At 44.9% G+C, this 18,655-nt stretch overlaps 1 protein-coding gene across 1 annotated transcript in view; it reads left to right on the top strand.

Annotated features, from left to right (window-relative positions):
• dpys (dihydropyrimidinase) overlaps positions 1-18,655 on the top strand; it is a 115,639-nt gene that overhangs the window by 71,527 nt on the left and 25,457 nt on the right. Inside the window, exon 5 of the mRNA XM_078540064.1 lies at positions 15,030-15,186. Coding sequence (XP_078396190.1) covers positions 15,030-15,186 — 157 coding nt within the window. The remainder of the gene's footprint in view (positions 1-15,029; positions 15,187-18,655) is intronic.

Below are 18,655 nucleotides of genomic sequence, written 5' to 3'. Positions count from 1 at the left end.
TCATCTTTGTTTTAAATGGGCCCTTACTCTGTGATTCTGCCCTCTGGTCCTAGACTCTCCCACAAGGAGAACAACCTCTCAGTATCTACCCTGTCAAACCCCCTAAGAATCTTATATGTTTCAATAAGATCGCCTCTCACTCTTCTAAACTCCAGTGAGTACAGGCCCAACTTACTCAACCTCTCCTCATAAGAAAATCCCTCCATACCCAGGATCAACCTAGTGAACCTTCTCTGGACTACCTCCAATGCCAGTATATCTTTCCTTAGATTAGGGGACCAAAATTGTTCACAGTATTCTAGGTGTGGTCTAACCAGTGCCTTGTATAGCTTTAACAAGACTTCCCCATTTTTATACTCCTTTCCCTTTGAAATAAAGGCCAACATTCCATTTGCCTTCCCTATTACCTGTTGAACTTTTATGTTAGCTTTTCGGGATTCACGCACAAGGACTCCCAAATCCCTCTGTGCTGCGGCCTTCTGCAGTCTTTCTCAATTTAAATAACATTCAGCTCCTCTATTCTTCCTGCCAAAGTGCATGACTTCACATTTTCCCACATTATATCCCATCTGCCAAGTTTTTGCCCACTCACTTAACCTGTCTATATCCCTCTGTAGGCTCCTTGTGTCATCCTCACCACTTGCCTTCCCACCTACTTTTGTGTCATCCACAAACTTGGCAATAGTACATTCACTCCCCTCATCTAATCATTAATATATACTGTAAATAATTGTGGCCCCAGCACTGGTCCCTATGGCACTCCATTAGTTACAGTTTGCCATCCTGAAAATGCCACCCTTATCACAACTCTCTGGGCAGAATCTTGCCCTCGGATGGCGTGCGGGCCCATCCGGCTTGGCGGCGGGCGGCAAGCCGACCCCCGCCACTGAAACGGGGCCCGCCACCATTTTAAGTGGGCGGGCCAATTAAAACGGGGCCCAGCGGCATCCCCAACAGGAAGCGCTATGCGCTTCCTGTGCGGGGGGGGGAGGGGAGGGATTCCCCATCTGTCAAAGTGCGCTCATCCGCGGATGCGCGTGAAAGAGGGCACTTCTCCCTGATATTAAGTGCTGTCTCAGGGAGACCAGCGACAGTCCGAAAAACTTTAAAAATACAAAAATTTAAAAATTATTAACGTGTCCCCCTCATGTGACAATGTCACACGAGATGGGACATGTTAATAAAAAACACATTAACTTTATAACTTTTTTACAAAACGGACATGAAATTTCATCCCGCCAGCGGATGAAGTTTCATGAATAATCAGAAGCCCACTGGGTCTCCTGGCCTGCCCGCCAGCCTTAAGGTTGGCCGGGCAGGTCTTTAATTAGCCTGTCAGTGGCCTCAATTGGCCATTGGCAGGTTGGCGGGCGGACAGCTGATTTCGCTGTCCGTCTGCCTTCCTAAAAATTTAAAGGGACCAGGATGACATCAGGGATTCCTCCCGACGTCGTCCCGCGTTATTTTCCCCTCGGCGAGCGGGCCCTGCCCCCAAATCGCCAAGGGGAAAATCCTGGCCTCTGTCTTCTATTTTTTAACCAATCCTGTATCCATGCTAATATACTACCCCCAACATCATGGGCTCTTATCTTATTGAGTAGCCTTATGTGCAGTACCAAATGCCTTTTGGAAATCCAAATACATTACATCTACTGGTTCTCCTTTATCATCCTGCTTGTTACTTCCTCAAAGAATTCTAATAAAGGGCATTATTTCCCCCTTATGAAGCTGACTCTGCTTGATTAGATTATGTATTTCTAAATACTCTGCTATTACATCCTTTACAAAACACTCCAACATTTTCCCAATGACAGATGTTAAGCTAACTGGCCTATAGTTACCTGTTTTTTGTCCACCTCCCTTTTTGAATATGGATGTTACATTGGCCATTGGCCAATCCTCTGGGACTTTTCCAGAATCTATGGATCCTTTGAAGATTACTACCAGTGCATCCACTATCTCTGTAGCTACTTAGTTACCTGTTTTTTGTCCCCCTCCCTTTTTGAATAAGGGTGTTACATTGGCCATTCGCCAATCCACTGGGACTTTTCCAGAATCTAAGGACTCTTGGAAGATCAATACCAGTGCATCCACTATCTCTGTAGCTACTTCCTTTAATATCCTAGGATGCAACCCATCCAGGGGATTTATCGGCCTTTAGCCCCATTAGTTTTCCTAGTACTTTTTCTCCAGTGATAGTTATTGTATTTATTTCCTCCCCCTGCCTTTTGCCCCTTGATTATTTCGTATTTTTGGAATGCTGTTAGTATCTTCTACCGTGAAGACTGAAGCAACGTATTTATTAAAATCCTCTGCCATTTCCTGGTTCCCCATTATTATTTCCCCAGCTTTAGTCTCTAAGGGGCCTTTGTTCACTTTGGCCTCTCTCTTCCATTTTATATATTTAGAGAAGCTCTTACTGTCCATTTTTATATTACTTGCTAGTTTACCCTCAAGGTTTATTTTCTCCCTCTTTATTATTTTTTTGGTCATCTACTGTTGGTTTTTAAAACTTTCCCAATCCTCTGGCTTACCACTAATCTTTGCCACATTGTATATTTTTTCTTTCAATTTGATACTGTCCTTAACTTCCTTGGTTAACCATGGTTGGCTTATCCCCTTCCTTGAATCCTTCTTCCTCACTGGGATATATCTGTGTTGAATGTCATGAACTATTTTCTTAAACTTCTGCCATTGTTCATTGACCATCTTGTCTGCTAAACTGTTTTCCCAGTCCACTCCAGCCAACTCTGCCCTCATTCCATTATAATTGCCCTAATTTAAGTTTAGCACAGTTGTTTCCGACCCAAGTTTCTCACTCTCAAACTGAATGCTAATTCTACCATATAATAGTCATTGTTTCCTAGGCGATCCTTGACTCTGAGATCATTTATTAAACCTGCCTCATTACATATTACCAGATCCAAAATAGCCTGATCCCTGGTTGGATTCACAACATATTGTTCTAAGAAACTATCCCGAATACACTCTATGAATTCTTGCTCATGTCTACCTCTGCTAATTTGATTTTCCCAATCTACATAAAGATTGAAGTCACTCATGATTAATGTACTGCCTTTTTTACGTTATCTCCTGCTTTATTCTCTGTCTTACAGTATAGCTACTGTCAGGGGGCCTATAGACTACTCCCACCAGTGTCTTACCTCCACACATATGGATTCTACATCTTCCGATCCAAGATTATTTCTTGCTATCGTACTTATTCCATCTCATACTAACAGAGCTACCCCACCACCCTTTCCTTTCTATAGATAAAAGCAAAATATTGCGGATGCTGGAAATCCAAAACAAAAATAAAAATACCTGGAAAAACTCAGCAAGCCTGACAGCATCTGTGGAGAGGAACACAGTTAACGTTTCGAGTCCGTATTACTCTTCAACAGAACAGTTCTGTCAGGCTTGCTGAGTTTTTCCAGGTATTTTTATTTTTGTTTTACCCTTTCTTTCCTGCCTGTCCTTTCGAGAAGTCACATACCCCTGAATATTTAGTTCCCAGCTTTGATCTCCTTGTAACCACATCTCCGTAATGGCTAGAAGATCATACCCATTAACCTATATTTGTGTTGTTAATTCATTCGTTTTGTTCCGAATACTATGTGCATTTACGTTTACCATTTTTTTCCGCTTTTGACCCTATTTGCTGCTTTTTTTTCATGTTTGCACACTCTGTCCCTTCCTGTCACACTCTGGGTATCATTACTTAAATAGCTGCCCTGCAAGGCTGCTATGTCCTTTTGCTTTGTAAGCCTACGTATCACCTTTCCAGAGCCCTTCCCCCCACCCCCCCTCTATTTAGTTTAAAGCCCTCCCTACAGCCCTAGTTATTCAGTTCATCAGGACTGGTCCCAGCACAGTTCAAGTGAAGCCCGTCCCACCGGAACAGCTCCCTTCTACCCCAGTACTGGTGCAATGCTCCATGAACTGAAACCCATTCCTCCCACACCAATCTTTGAGTCAAGCATTTAACTTCTTGACTTTATTTATCCTATGCCAGTTTGCCCGTGGCTCAGATAGTAATACTGAGATTATTACCTTGGAGGTTCTGCTTTTTAACTTAGCTCCTAACTGTTCAAATTCTTTCAGCAGGACCTCCATTCCAGTTCTATCATTGTTGTTGGTACCAACATGGATGACGACAACTGTATCCCTCCCCTCCCACTCCATGTTACTCTCCAGCCCTGAGGAGATGTCCTTAACCCTGGCACCGGGCAGGCAACACATCCTTTGGGACTCATGCTCATGGCTGCAGAGAAAGTATCTATCCCTCTAACTATACTGTCCCCTACCACTACTCTGTTCCCATTTCCTCCCCCCACTTGAATGGCTCCTGTACCACGGTGCCATGGTCAGTTCGCCCATCCTCCCTGCAGTCCCCGTCTCATCCACACAGCTTGCAAGAACCTTGTAACTGTTGGACAGTTGCAGGGGCCGAGGCTCCTTGAATGCTACCCCCTGGGTCCCCAAACCTGCCTCACCTGCAGTCACACCCTCCTGTCCCTGATCATAGACCAAAGTTGAATTACCTATTCTGAGGGACGTGACCAACTCCTGGAGCAAAGTGTCCAGGTAGCTTTCCCCTTCCCTGATGTGACGCAATGTCTGCAGCTTGGACTCCAGCTGCTTAACTCAGATTCAAAGTTCCTTGTGCTGCAGACACTTGGTACAGATATGTTCGCTCTGGATCACCTGGGTATCCAGCAGCCCTCACATGCTGCAGCAGCAACACACCAGTCGTGCCATTGCTCTTGTATTTTATTCAATTTATTAATTAATTACTCTAGTATCAAGTTACACTTGATTATAATTTTTTTTATACACACCAGTATCGATCTTATACTTAACAAGCATCTTAAGAGAATGAGAAAAAAGGACTAGAAATCTAAACACAAACTGAAGACCTTACTTTTACTTTAAAGACTAGAAATACTCACCAATCCTACTCACCAGTCAATTGCCCTCTGTGCTCTTTTCCCTCTCGCGCTCTTTAATGGTCTCACACTCTCCTCTCACTTTCTCATTGTTAAAGGCCCTGCTCCCCTCTCACACGCTCCTTGTAAACGACCATGCTGCTTCCCTCATAACTGCTCCCTGTAAATGACCATGCTGCTTCTCTCGCACTCTCTCACTGTAAAGGACCCCGCTGCTTTTTACAAGTACTCCCTCTGTAAATGGCCCCGCTGTTTTTCACAAGCGCTCTCTCTGTAAATGGCCCCGATGCTTTTCACAAGCGCTCACTCAGTAAGTGGCCTAATCAGAAGATGAATTGGTGTTCTTTGAGCTTTCATTGAGCTTCATTGGAACTATGTAGAAGGCCAAGGACAGAGAGGTTAGAATGGGAGTGGAGCAGCGTATTAAAATGAGAAGCTTGGGACTATGCTTACGAATTAAATGAAGCTGTTCTACCAAGCTGTCAGCTAATCTGTGTTTAGTCTCCCCAGTATGGAGGAGATCACATCATGAGCAGAAAATATATTATACTAAATTGAAATAAGTGCTAGTGAATTGCTGTTTCACCTGGAAGGAGTGTTTGGGGCCATGGACAGTGAGAAGGGACAAAGTGAAAGAGAAGGTGTAGCAGCACTTGGCACTATTTTTATATTCGTTCATGTGATGTGGGCTTCGCTAGCAAGGGATGTTGCTCATCCCTAATTGCCCTTGACTGAGTGGCTTGCATAGGGAAGTGAGGAGAGTGTTTTGAAGATGTCAAGAGGAGTGGACCGAGGTATCACTGAGGGAATGGTCCCTTTGGAATACTGAAGAGGGAGGGGAAGATGTGTTTGGTGGTAGAATTACATTGGAGGTGGCAGAAATTTGGTTTCAATTTGGTGCCATTTATGAATTTTGAAATTGTACTTCTGATTCCTGAGTCCAGATCGTTTATGTAAATGGCAAACAACAATGGTCCCAGCAGCAATTATTGTGGAGCACTACGTTTTTATTTAATTCATGGGATGTAGGCACTGCTGGCAAGGCTACATTTATTGCTCAACTCTATAAAACTAAGTGATGTGCTAGGCCATTTCAGGGGACAGTTAAGGGTCAACCATATTACTTTGGGTCTGAAGTCACATAAAGACCAGACCTGGTAAGGATGGCAGATTTTCTCCCTTAGAAGGCACTAGTGAACCTGATAGGTTTTAATGAAAATCTGGTAGTTTCACATGCAGCATTATTGATGCTAAGTTTTTAATGCAGGTTGAATTAATTCACTGAAACTTTTAATTCAATGTGGGATTTGAGTTTGTGGAAGTACTGTTCTTGGAGTTTTTGTAACTTGTTGAATTTTGAAGGCACTGTTGCTGCATCCTGACAGCATGGTCAGAGGAGTTTTCTGCTCTATCAATAGACCCTTCTGGGGTCTATTGCAGGAGCCCTGTATAAGTACATCTCTACTTTACCAAGCACTTGAAGGAGGGCAAGGGAGTGGGGCTAGCTGAATTGCTCTTGCAGAGAGTCGGCATGGACTCAGCTGCTTGAATGCTCCCTTCTCTGTGTTGTAACTATTCTATGAGAGGCAGGCTGCCTTTAAGACATGCAGGCTAGCTGAGACACGTGCTGGCCACGCATGCTGCTGGGCCTCTTGATGAGCATGCAGCCAAGCAGGAGCATAGTTGGCTCTCAGCTGCATGCTGAGATGAGACAGCCAGAAGACCGGGGATAACTCCCCTACTCTTCTTCAAAATAGGGCCATGGAATCTTTTACATCCACCCGAGCAGACAGATGGGACCACGTTTTAACGTCTTGTCTAAAAGGTGACATCTCTGACAGTGCAGTGTTCCCTCAGTATTGCAGTATCAGCCACGATATTTGTGTTCAAGCCCTGGAGTCAAGTGTGCTACCAACTAAGCCATAACTGACACACAGTTATTGAATATATTCAAGATAGAGATTGCTAGCTTTTGGGATACTAAGGATATTGAGCATTATGGAAATAGTGTGGAATGGTGAAATTGAGGTAGATGATCAGCCATGATCATATTGAATGGTATGGTGAAACAGGCTCAAACGTTGAATGGCATATTTCTGCCCTTATTTCTTATGTTCTTATAGAGACCCTTCAGTAAAATAGCATGTAAATGTATATGCATAATGCTAAATGCTAACTTTGAATGAAATTTGATGAGAAATTAACTTTCAGCATGTCAGATCTTAAACACTATTTGTAGAATGTATCTACCGAACAATAAATAGTATGTGCTATTTGCGACCTCATGGGGGCACCTGATTCCCAACTATTGTGTTCGATTCCATGTGATCGCTTAACGTAAACATGACAGACAAGGACTTTACATCTTAATTGAAAACGCATCCAATGGATACTGTTTAAAAATTAAAAGATATTCTGTCACGAATGACACCATTCTAACCAGTCATGTGGAGCTAGTTGGGTGTCAGTAGTTTTGCTATGGGTGATGTTATGCATCAATTGCAGTTGCATAATCCATTGCCATTGGCCAGTATACTGCATAGGGGGTGCCGAGTGCATTAGTCTCTCTTGCCAGTGCACAGTCTCTGCATCACCAAAACCGCCTGTAGTGCTTCCTTGTGGCGACACAAGGCAATTAGGCCCTATGCCCCTAGGCTGAACTACAGGGGATCTTGGAAGAACCTTGGCCCCCATGTGATATGCAGGACCACCAGCGCGTGGGGACACCCTGTTGTCCATCAACCAGGTCCCAGTTTTGAATGAAATAATATCCATACAATATCCTGAAGGGGTTTGACAGGGTAGACACTGAGAGGTTGTACCCCATGGCTGGGAGATCTAGAACACTAGGGCATGGTCTCAGCATAAGGAGTCAATCATTTAGGACTGAGATGAGGAAAAATTTCTTTACTCAGAGGGTGTGAATCTTTTATATTGTCTGCCCCAGAAGGTGTGGATGCTCCATCATTAAGTATATTTAAGGCTGAGATAGATTTTTGGTCCCTCAGGGAATTAAGGGATTAGGGGAGCAAATGGGAAAGTGGACTTGAGACAGTAGATCAGCCATGATCATATTGAATGGTAGTATGGGTTACACCTGCTCCTATTTCTTATGTTCTTAGGTATAATAGTAATAAAAAGGCAATTAAATAGAGGTTGTTCATCAATGTTGAAAGAGGACTAGAAGAGGTCACTTCTCACCCTTATAATTGGCAAATGGTGCAGAAATCAGCTAAACTAGAAAAGGTCAAGAAAATAACTATTCGGAGTATTTAATATACGTATTTTATATGAATAGTTCCAGCAAAATAATTTGCATCACTAATTACTATTTGTATCATTATTGTAATCGTAATATTGTATTGTCTCCCATCATAGGTCATAGTTGTATGTAGAAACACTGGGATCTGAAGAATTTCACATTCTATTCTCAATGCCTACATGACATGCTTTAGTTATAAGAAATTAACTAACTATCAAGAATAGAATCATCCAGTTTCTCCCTATTAAAACCCCTCTCAATTTTCATCATATCTTCAGCATCTTCAGCACATCAATAAGTCTCTTTGTAACCTTTTTTTCTCTAAGAAGAACAATCTCAACTTCTCTAGAATCATAGTGATACAGCACAGAAGGAGATCATTTGGCCCATCATGCCGGTGCCAGCTATTTGAAAGAACTGATCAATTATTCACGCTCCTGTCCTCATTCCCCAGAGCTCAGAAAACATTATGCTTTAAAGCATTTATCCAGTTCCCGTTTGAAAATTATTATTGAATCTGTTTCCACTGCCCTTCTAGGCAGCGCATTCCAGATCATAACTTGCTGCTTAAAAAAAATGCACCTTTTCTCGCCTGTCGTTCTTTTCCCAAATACCTTGAATCCATTTCCTCTGGTTGCCACTCCTGCTACTGGAAATACTTTCTCCTCTTTTATTCTATCAGTCATTCAAAATTTTGAATACCTTTATTAAATCTCTGCTACTTTGCTCATGCATTATTTACTGTAGTGTAGTAGCGGGTAGGAAAAAGGACATTTACCTGCTGGCCACAATGGCGGCTTTTTGCATTGTACCTGCCCCTTCCTGGTGTGTCCCGCCTCATAAATTATGCATTCCCGGGAAACACGCCTCTGATTTGCCCACCCCGCCATCACCTCAGGCCTTCAGTAAACCGGGTGCCATATTTAAAGGTCGCCTGTGCACAGAGTTAGCACTCTTCAAGGTATAGGAAGCAGCAGCTGGGAACTGATGGTTGCCAAATGGAGGAAACATGCTGCTCCCAAATTTAGTGGTGCCTCTCTCGAAAACCTACTGGATGCAGTGGAGCCTGTTGCAAAGTCCTCCACGGCAGCTCTGAGCGAAGACCAGCAAGCAAGGTGACAAATCCAGCATGAGGTGGTGGCAGCAGTGGTCAGCACCAACACCCTGCAAAAGAGGATAAGCCACTGTCAACTCACACACTCACAATCCCATTACACATTCATAGGGATCTCACACAGCCAATTCAAGGGACATCACCATTCACCCTCTCACTCACACCTTCAACTATCCTATGGATCGTGACCTCATCCTATCTATGGCACCACTAACCAAGCACACATGGCAGGCATCCTTCTCACCTGGCCTGGCAGGCGTCCTGCTTATACCCTCTCCATCTGTCTTCACGCAGGACATTTTTTTAATTCATTCACGGGATGTGAGCTTTGCTGGCTGGGTCAACACTTATTGCCCATCAGTAATTGCTCTTGAGAAGGCGGTGGTGAGCTGCCTTCTTGAACCGCTGCAATCCATGTGGTGCAGGTACACCCACAGAGCTGTTAGGGAGGGAGTTCTAGGATTTTGTCACAGCAACAGTGAAGGAAAGGCGATATATTTCCAAGTCATGATGGTGAGTGACTTGAAGGGGAACTTCCAGGTGGTGGTGTTCCCATCTTTCTGCTGCCCTTGTCCTTCTAGAAACCCTTCATGGGTTTGGAAGGTGCTGCCTAAGGAGTCTTGGTGAATTCCTACAGTGCATCTTGTAGATGGTACACACTGCTGCTACTGTGTGTAGGTGGTGGACGGAATGAATGTTTGTGGAAGGGGTGCCAATCAAGCGGGCTGCTTTGTCCTGGATGGTGTCAAACTCCTTGAGTGTTGTTGGAGCTGTACTCATCCAGGCAAGTGGGGAATATTCCATCACACTTCTGACTTGTGCCTTGTAGATGGTGGAAAGACTTTGGGGAATCAGGTAAGTTACTCATCATAGGATTCTAACCTCTGACCTAATCTTATAGCCACAGTATTTATATGGCTAGTCCAATTCAATTTCTGGTCAATGGTAACCCCCAGGATGTTGATAGTGGGGGATTCAGTGATTATAATGCCATTGAACGTCAAGGGGCAATGGTTAGCTTCTCACTTGTTGTAGATGGTCATTGCCTGGCACTTGTGTTGCACAAATGTTACTTGCCACTTGTCAGCCCAATCTTGGATATTGTCCAGGTCTTGCTGCATTTGGACACAGACTGCTTCAGCATCTGAGGAGTCACGAATGGTGCTGCACATTGTGCAATCATCAGGAAATATCCCCGCTTCTGGCCTTATGATAGGAGGAAGGTCATTGATGAAGCAGCTGAAGATGGTTGGGCCGAGAACACTACTCTGAGAACCTCCTGCAGTGATGTCATGAAGCTGAGATGACTGACCTCCATCAACCACAGCCACCGTCCTTTGTGGTAGGTATGACTCCACCCAGTGGAGAGCTTTCTCCCAGATTCCCATTGACTCCAGTTTTGCTAGGGCTCCGTAATGCCCTAGTCTTTCAAATGCTTCCTTGATGTCAAGGGCAGTCACTCTCACTTCATCTCGGGAGTACAGCTCTTTTTTGTCCATGTTTGAACCAAGGTTGTAATGAGGCCAGGAGCTGAATGGCCCTGGCAGAACACACACTGAGCGTCAATGAGCAGGCTATTGCTAAGCAAGTGCTGCTTGATACCCGTGCCGTTGATTACCCCTTCCATTACTTTTCTGTTGATCGAGAGTTTACTGATGGTGTGGTAATTGGCCGGGTTGGATTTGTCCTGTTTTTTGTGTACAGGACATACCTAGACAATTTTACACATATCTGGCTAGATGCCAGTGTTGTAGCTTTCTTGAATATCTTGGCTAGGGGCGCGGCAAGTTCTGGAGCACAAGTCCTTCAGTACTATTGCCGGAATATTGTCAGGGCCCATAGCCTTTGCAGTATCCAGTGCCTTCAGCCATTTCTTGATATCACGTGGAGTGAATCGAATTGGCTGGAGACTGACATCTGTGGCGCTGACCTCTGGAGGATACCGAGATGGATCATCCACTCGGCACTTCTGGCTGACGATTGTAGCAAATGCTTCAGCCTTATCTTTTGCACTGCTGTGCTGGGCTCCTCCATCATTGAGAATGGGGATATTTGTGGAGCCTCCTCCTCCAGTGAGTTGTTTAATTGTCCACCACCATTCACAACTGAATGTGGCAGGGCTGTAGAGCTTAGATCTGATCCGTGGGTTGTGGGATTGCTTAGCTCTATTACTTGCTGCTTATGCTGTTTGGCACGCAAGTTGTCCTGTGTTATAGCTTCATTTTTAGGTATGTCTGGTGCTGCTCTTGCACTCTGGCATGCTCTCCTGCACTCTTCATTGAACCAGGGTTGATCCCCTGGCTTGATCTAATGGCAGAGTGGGGGATATGAGGTTACAGATTGTTTTTGAGTACAGTTCTGCTGCTGCTGATGGTTCACAGTGCCTCATGGATGTACAGTCTTGAGTTGCTATATCTGTTTGAAATCTATCCCATTTAGTATGGTGGTTGTGCCATGCAACACGATGGAGGGTATCCTCAATGTGAAGGTGCGACTTCGTCTCCACAACGACTGTGCAGTGGTCACTCCTACCAATACAGTCATGGACAGATGCATCTGCGGCAGGCAGGTTGGTGAGGATGAGGTCAAGTGTGTTTTTCCTTCTTGTTGGTTCCCTCACCACCTGCCTAGACCCAGCCTAGCAGCTATGTCCTTTTGGACTCGGCCAGCTCGGTCAGTAGTGGTGCTACCGAGCCACTCTTGGTGATGGACATTGAAGTCCCCCATCCAGAGTACACTCTGTGTCCTTGCTACTCTTGGTGCTTCCTCCAAGTGCTGCTCAGCATGGAGGAGCACTGATTCATCAGCTGAAAGAGGACGGTATGTGGTAATCAGCTGGAGGTTTCCTTGCCCATGTTTGACCTGATGCCATGAGACTTCATGGGGTCCGGAGTCGATGTTGAGGACGGCCAGGGCAACTACCTCCCGACTGTACACCACCGTGCTGCCACCTCTGCTGGCTCTGTCCTGCCAGGGGGACAGGACATACCTAGTGATGGTGGTGCCTGGGACATTATCAGTAAGGTATGATTCTGTGAGAATGATTATGTCAGCTGTTGCTTGACTAGTTTGTGAGATGGCTCTCCCAATTTTGGCACTAGCCCCCAGATGTTAGTAAGGAGGACTTTGCAGGGTCAACAGGGCTGAGTTTGCCATTGCCGATTCCGGTGCCTAGGTCGAAGCCGGGTGGTCCGTCTAGTTTCATTTCTTTTTTATGTCTTTGTAGTGGTTTGATACAACTGAGTGGCTTGCTAGGCCATTTCAGAGGGCATTTGAAAGTCAACCACATTGCTATGGGTCTGGAGTCACATGTAGGCCAGACCAGGTAAGGATGACAGATTTTCTTCCCTAAAGGGCATTTGTGAACCAGATGGGTTTTTACAAAAGTCAACAATGGTTTCCTGGTCATCATTAGACTTTTAATTCCAGATTTTTATTGACTTCAAATTCCACCATCTGCCATGGCGGGATTCAAACCTGGGCCCTCAGAACATTTCCAGTCCAGCGACAATACCACTACGCCATCACCTCCCCCACCACTACAAAAGGGAGAGGTCGCAAACTGGCGGAGGAATGCCTGACATCAAGGTCCTTACAGACTTTGAAAATAGAGTCATCCAGCTGACCGGTGACAATCTGGACCGTTCCTGTGCTGAAGATGAGGTTGGCGGTGCTCAACCAAGTGAGGACCCAGGAGTGCAACATCTATAACACAACCATGCTGTAGGTCAGTTCCCCTGCCATGCACTAATAATCTCTCCCTGCTTTCGCAGGCACATCTGGGAAGCAGCCAAGGAAGTCCACGACCCAGGCCTTCGACTCAAGCCCTAAGAAGAATCTGATGAAACCCTTATTGAAGACTCCTCACAGCGCTCACCCACACTACCAGTGCAGAGACACCCAATAAGGGGGGGCATACTCACAAGTGGCCTCAGGGTTACAACCTGGTGAGCACATTGCACTGTCTTATCTGCAGCAGGCGGCGGCAGGGACTTCCCAGCTTTCCAGCACTCCGAGGATTGCTGAAGGCCAGAAATCTGCTGAGTCCGAGTCAGATGAGGAGCCTCTGGACCTGCTGGAGCTACAAATGCAAGCTCAGGAACATCAGGAAGGGATGTCCGCTGTACTCCTCAGATTACAAGGAACGTTGGAGGAGTCTGTCCACCTTCAGCCTGAGGTGATAGCGCTGGCATGTCAACGCACTGAGGTAAACACTGATAGGGTGGCAGCCACCACTGAGACCTTGGTCCAGGACATTGGTCCTGCACTGCTGTGTAGGCTGAATTTCATCACTGATGCCGAGTTGGCCTCCAACAGTGTCAATACGAGAGGGGTGTGGGGCAGCTCGATCTCACTCTAGCTTCCCCTTGCCCTCAAGGAGTTAGTCAGGGGCCCTCGGGCATCCATAGGGAGGAGGATCAGCAGGTGCATGCTCCGGGGCCATCCATCCAGCTGACACCAGATGTGTCCAGCCCATCCGAATCCCCTCTTCCTGTGACCCCAGCAACTCAAGCTCCACAGGCTAAGGAGGGTGCCACTGCCACACAATAGCACCCGAAAGCAGGCCGGGGCCCTCCAGAGGACGCCCGTCAAGGTCATCACAGACATGGAATAGTAGTCAGCCAATTGTTCTGTAGTACACTAAAATGCTCATTAATTTGCAGTCTGTGCCTGAGGGGTGAAAAGTTCAGGAGCATTTGTTGGCACGTTCAGACCTCTGCGTTGCTTGAGTGGGCCGATAAATTAACTAACTCCAAGCATGTCAATGTTGCAGTGCCTGAACTGTCTCAGCTGCAGAAAAATGCTCACTGAACACAAGGTTTCCCTGATGTGTGGCTGCTTCCTGCCCCAACTCCGCATGTGCTTGTGCATTCCCATCAGACCGTGCTGCCTCTCCCCCGCCCCCAACCGTTGGCCAGCCGGGAGAATGCGACTTGCCTGTGCTTTTGCCTTAATGCGCGGTACCTCTTTCTTGAAGTCAAACAGGCGACCCTCGCCAGCGCTGCGCAACATTACTGTGCACTTACCTCTGAGTTCCCCTTAAAGTTCAGCTTGCAAGATGCACGCCTTTTAAATGCTGTTGTGAAACATGTTGGCATGCAATCATGCCGATGTGCCCAGATGATCCAGTGTGGGGGGATCATTCTGATGGGCAGGCAAATAATGAGATGCAAATGCATTGAAATTAGGTTCCCGACTTTGGAAAGGTGGCCCCCCATTGATGGGCAGAGCGGACGATTGCAAACTAATTTCATAATGGTGTAAAACCGATTTTTGGCCTTCTCACCATATTGCCCATTCACACCCGCCATGATGCCTGCCACCAATGGGGGTGGAAAATTCCGGCCTGCATTTCCAAGCTTTTTGTCTTCTACAAACTATGAAATCATGCCCCTTAAACCCGTCAGGGCCACTACTGTTTATCAAAAGACCACTGGCCCTAATATTGACCCCTTGTCCGAGCAACAAAAACGCATCAGCACTCTTTGCTTCCTGTGTCACAGTCAATTTTCCACTCTCCCTTTACTTTTGCTAGCAAGTGGAATGTGGCACTATATCAAATGTCTTTTGAAAGTCCATGTTCATATCAACTATAGTATCTTCATCCCCATCTTTGTTACTTCATAGCATAATTCCGTTTGTGTTTTAAAGTCAATGCTTCAATTTAATTAAAATCTTCTCTAAACAAAATTTTTATTTCTAGGGAAGGTTGTCTTTGGGGAACCCATTGCAGCCAGTCTTGGGACAGATGGGACTCACTATTGGGACAAAGATTGGCGCAAAGCCGCAGCATATGTCATGGGACCTCCGCTAAGACCTGATCCCACAACACCAGGATATCTCATGGACCTGCTGGCGAAGTAAATATTGTGAAATCACACTGCATTGTTGAGTGACTCTGAATATTAAATTTACTTTAAGATTGAATATAAGGACTGTAATACTTCAGTATCAGCAATCCAAATCACTGTTGATATTCTAACTTATTAAGTAACAAAGTCAACTCTATATGATTTCTGTGATCTTCTAAACTATAAAGAAAGTAATACTGGCTAATGTTCCTAAAAAGTCGTTAGAAATATAACTAATTGAAAATTTGGGCCGGGAGTTGATTTTATTTCTCCTATTAAGTGAACACATTCATTCTTATTTGTTGTACTTTGAGCAAGACTTCCTGCGTGATAAGGACATTTTCCATTTAAAGAGGATATGTTGCTAGCCATTGTGATTGTGAGGATTTTCAGATTTTCTCTTGATCCAGATTTTCACTTGATTGCCTTAGCGAGTTAGAGAGGGTATTTTTAAAGATTTCCTCAGTTGGCTACAGATTTTACTCTCTGGATATTTGCCTTTTCCAGGGGATTGAGTAGTTAGAAAATGAACATTTGTGTGTGGCTGGACACCTTGCCTAGAGCAAGTAGATTTAATGGGCCTGATGGTCTTCTCCAACCCTCTAAGTATCCTATGAAATTTGGGTCTTTTGCAAAAACTTTTGAGGCAGAACCTACCATTTGATTCTACCTTTGCACTGTAAAAACAAAAAAGTCCCATGGCTGCTACTCTTTTTTTCTTTTCTCATTTATCACTGTCAGATAATATTTATTCCACACTGAGAGAAACCTTTTTGGTCAAGGCAAATGTCTCTTGTCTTTTTTTGGCATGATTTATTGGGGAAAATTTTAACCCTCATCCCAATAGGCATGGGTTAAAATTTTAACAATAGGAAACCCAACTCCAACCCGCCTCAAATGCAGCAACTTCCTGTTTTAACTGAGGTGGATTATGGGGAGGGAGTGGTGGGTTGCGAGGAGGGGATTGGGATGTGGGTGATTAACTTGTATTCCAGAGGTAGGTCTATAATTTAAATACTTTAATGAGGCTGTCTACCACCTATTTTACCCTAGTTTTATATTTAAGTGCTACAGGCTAGTTTTCCCAGGGATTGGAAATCCGACAGCTGAAGGGAGACAATCCCAAGGTAACTGCTTTATATAGCACTGTGTGTGGGGTGGGAGAAGAAGGAACGCTTCCTCCCCCAATCGCCCAACCCCTTCAAGCTTTCTTGTTTGCCTCCTCACAATTGGACACATCCTGCGATTGAGCACCCCCCCCCCCACCAGGTCTTATGTCTGCAATCACGTCTCTGACCCCTCCACAGCCTCTGATCTCTCTACCCCTACTCTCTGGTTCCCAACCTCTCAACCTGGCTTGCTGCTGGCCAGTAAATGGGAAAAAAATATTTAGATTTGGTCCTGCAGGATCTATGCTTGTCCACACTTCCAGGTTTGTGCCTCACTCCTTCTCTGTAAATATTGGGGCCATTATATTTCTGAAGATATTTTTCAGCAAATTTCAAATAATACATTAACTGCAGGGCATTCAGCTCAATTACTGATAGAACATAACATAAGAAATAGGAGCAGTAATAGGCCATGTGGCCCCTTCAGACTGCTCAGCAATCACATGGCTGATCTTTGACCTCAACTCCTTACCTGCTTAGTACACCTGCAGTACGCACCTCCTTCAATTCCTTTAGAGTACAAAATTTTATCAATTTCAGCTGTGAATATACTCAATGACTGAGCATCCACAACCCTCTGGAGTAGAGAATTCCAAAGATTCACAACCCCCTGATGAAATATCTCCACTTCTCAGTCCTAAACGGCTGATCCTTTACCCTGACACTATGTCCTGGTTTCTAGGCTTTAGAACCTGGGGAAGCAGCATCTTAGCTGAAACAAAAGATTGGATAACTTATGGCTGTCCTTCTTGGAAAGAGATAAGGTTCAGAGGTAACTTAATAGTGATTTTCAAGATAATGAGAAGTGTTGATAGATTAGATAATGGAAGGCTCTGGTTTCAATAACCAGAGGTCATAGATTTAGAATCAAGATCTCAAGAGATGGGCAGATATTCTTTCACTCAGAGAGCTGTCAGGATCTGGAACGCTCCACCTGAAAAGGTGATGAAAGCTGTTTCCATAAATAATCTTAAAAGGGAGTTAGACAGCTACTTGAGGATGTTGAGCTTACAGGGTTATGCACATAGAGTTGGGGACGTGGGACAAAGCACGACTGCTCTTTCAATGTGCTGGTACAGACACGATGGGCTTCAGTGTTGTAAATTTTTATGGTTATATTCTTAGTTTTAGTTGGTGGCCATTGAAGAATTCTGAGCAAGGGAGCCTTGCTCGTTGGGAACTAATTTTTCCGAGGGGTCCTTCAACAGGTATTAGGCCCTCTTTACCATATTTAAGGGGTCTAATACCTGTTTTGGACATTCACTTAAAAAATGGGCACCACCAATTTAGCACCAGACCCAACATCTGTGCAGAGTGGGTACAGGCCATATCACTGTTAAATCCGTATGCTTTGTGCCCATTGTATGCCCAAAATGTGTGTAGTGCATACTAATTTCTAGCCCAATGGCTTCAGCAAAAGGAATTGCAGTTTTCCTCTAGTCAGTCACCTTACCTGACGGCACATGGGTCCCAGATTACAATATCAGCATCAGAACCTTTGGCTATTTTTCCCTTCCTGGGATAAAGGTTAAAGATCTTTGCTGCATTGGCACTGGTCACAGCCACAAACCTATTTTCATCCATTTTACCACTGTGCTGAAAACAAAATATACAGATAGTTTGCCAGTTCTGTTAAGACCTCCTAATAAAAACACAAAAATTAACGATTTGACTGCTTCAACGCATCTGTAACGGAAGTGGACGATTGTAGACTGGTTTCATGATGGCATGAAACTGATTTTTGGCCTTCTCACCATATTGTCCGCTCACGCCCACCATGACGCCCGACGCCAGTGGGCATGGAATATTCTGCCCTCTGACTCTAAACTGCATACCTGTTTCATCTCATTTTACATATTGCTGAACTAGGAAGTTTCCCATGCATTGCCTTGAACGTCTCTTACAGCCCTGCAACAAGTTCTCAGGTGGCTTGCTGATGGTTTGCTACTTTCAGCCAGGCTGCCGTGAGCCCCAATAAGGTGCCTCCACCAAAATCGCTGGGAGGCAGGACTGTACCAGCAATACTGCATGCTGTTTGATGACACAAATTTTCCAGCATGTCAGAGTTTGAACCTGCCTGCGTTGAGGGATTAAAATCCAGTCAATTGTGTCCTCATAGCTTGCTTTCTAACCTAGCTTTGTATCATCAGCAAACTTGGATACATTACGCTCAGTCTCTTCATCTAAGTCATTCATGTAGATTGTAAATAGCTGAGGCCCCAGCACCGACCCTTCTGGCACCCTACTTGTGCCAGCCTGAGAATGACATGCTTATTCCTGCTCTGTTTTCTGTTCTTCAACCAATCCTC

This window comes from Cetorhinus maximus, chromosome 4, assembly GCF_964194155.1.
Source record: "Cetorhinus maximus chromosome 4, sCetMax3.hap1.1, whole genome shotgun sequence".
NCBI classification, from domain to species: domain Eukaryota; kingdom Metazoa; phylum Chordata; class Chondrichthyes; order Lamniformes; family Cetorhinidae; genus Cetorhinus; species Cetorhinus maximus.
This window is presented reverse-complemented; position numbering and strand designations above follow the sequence as displayed.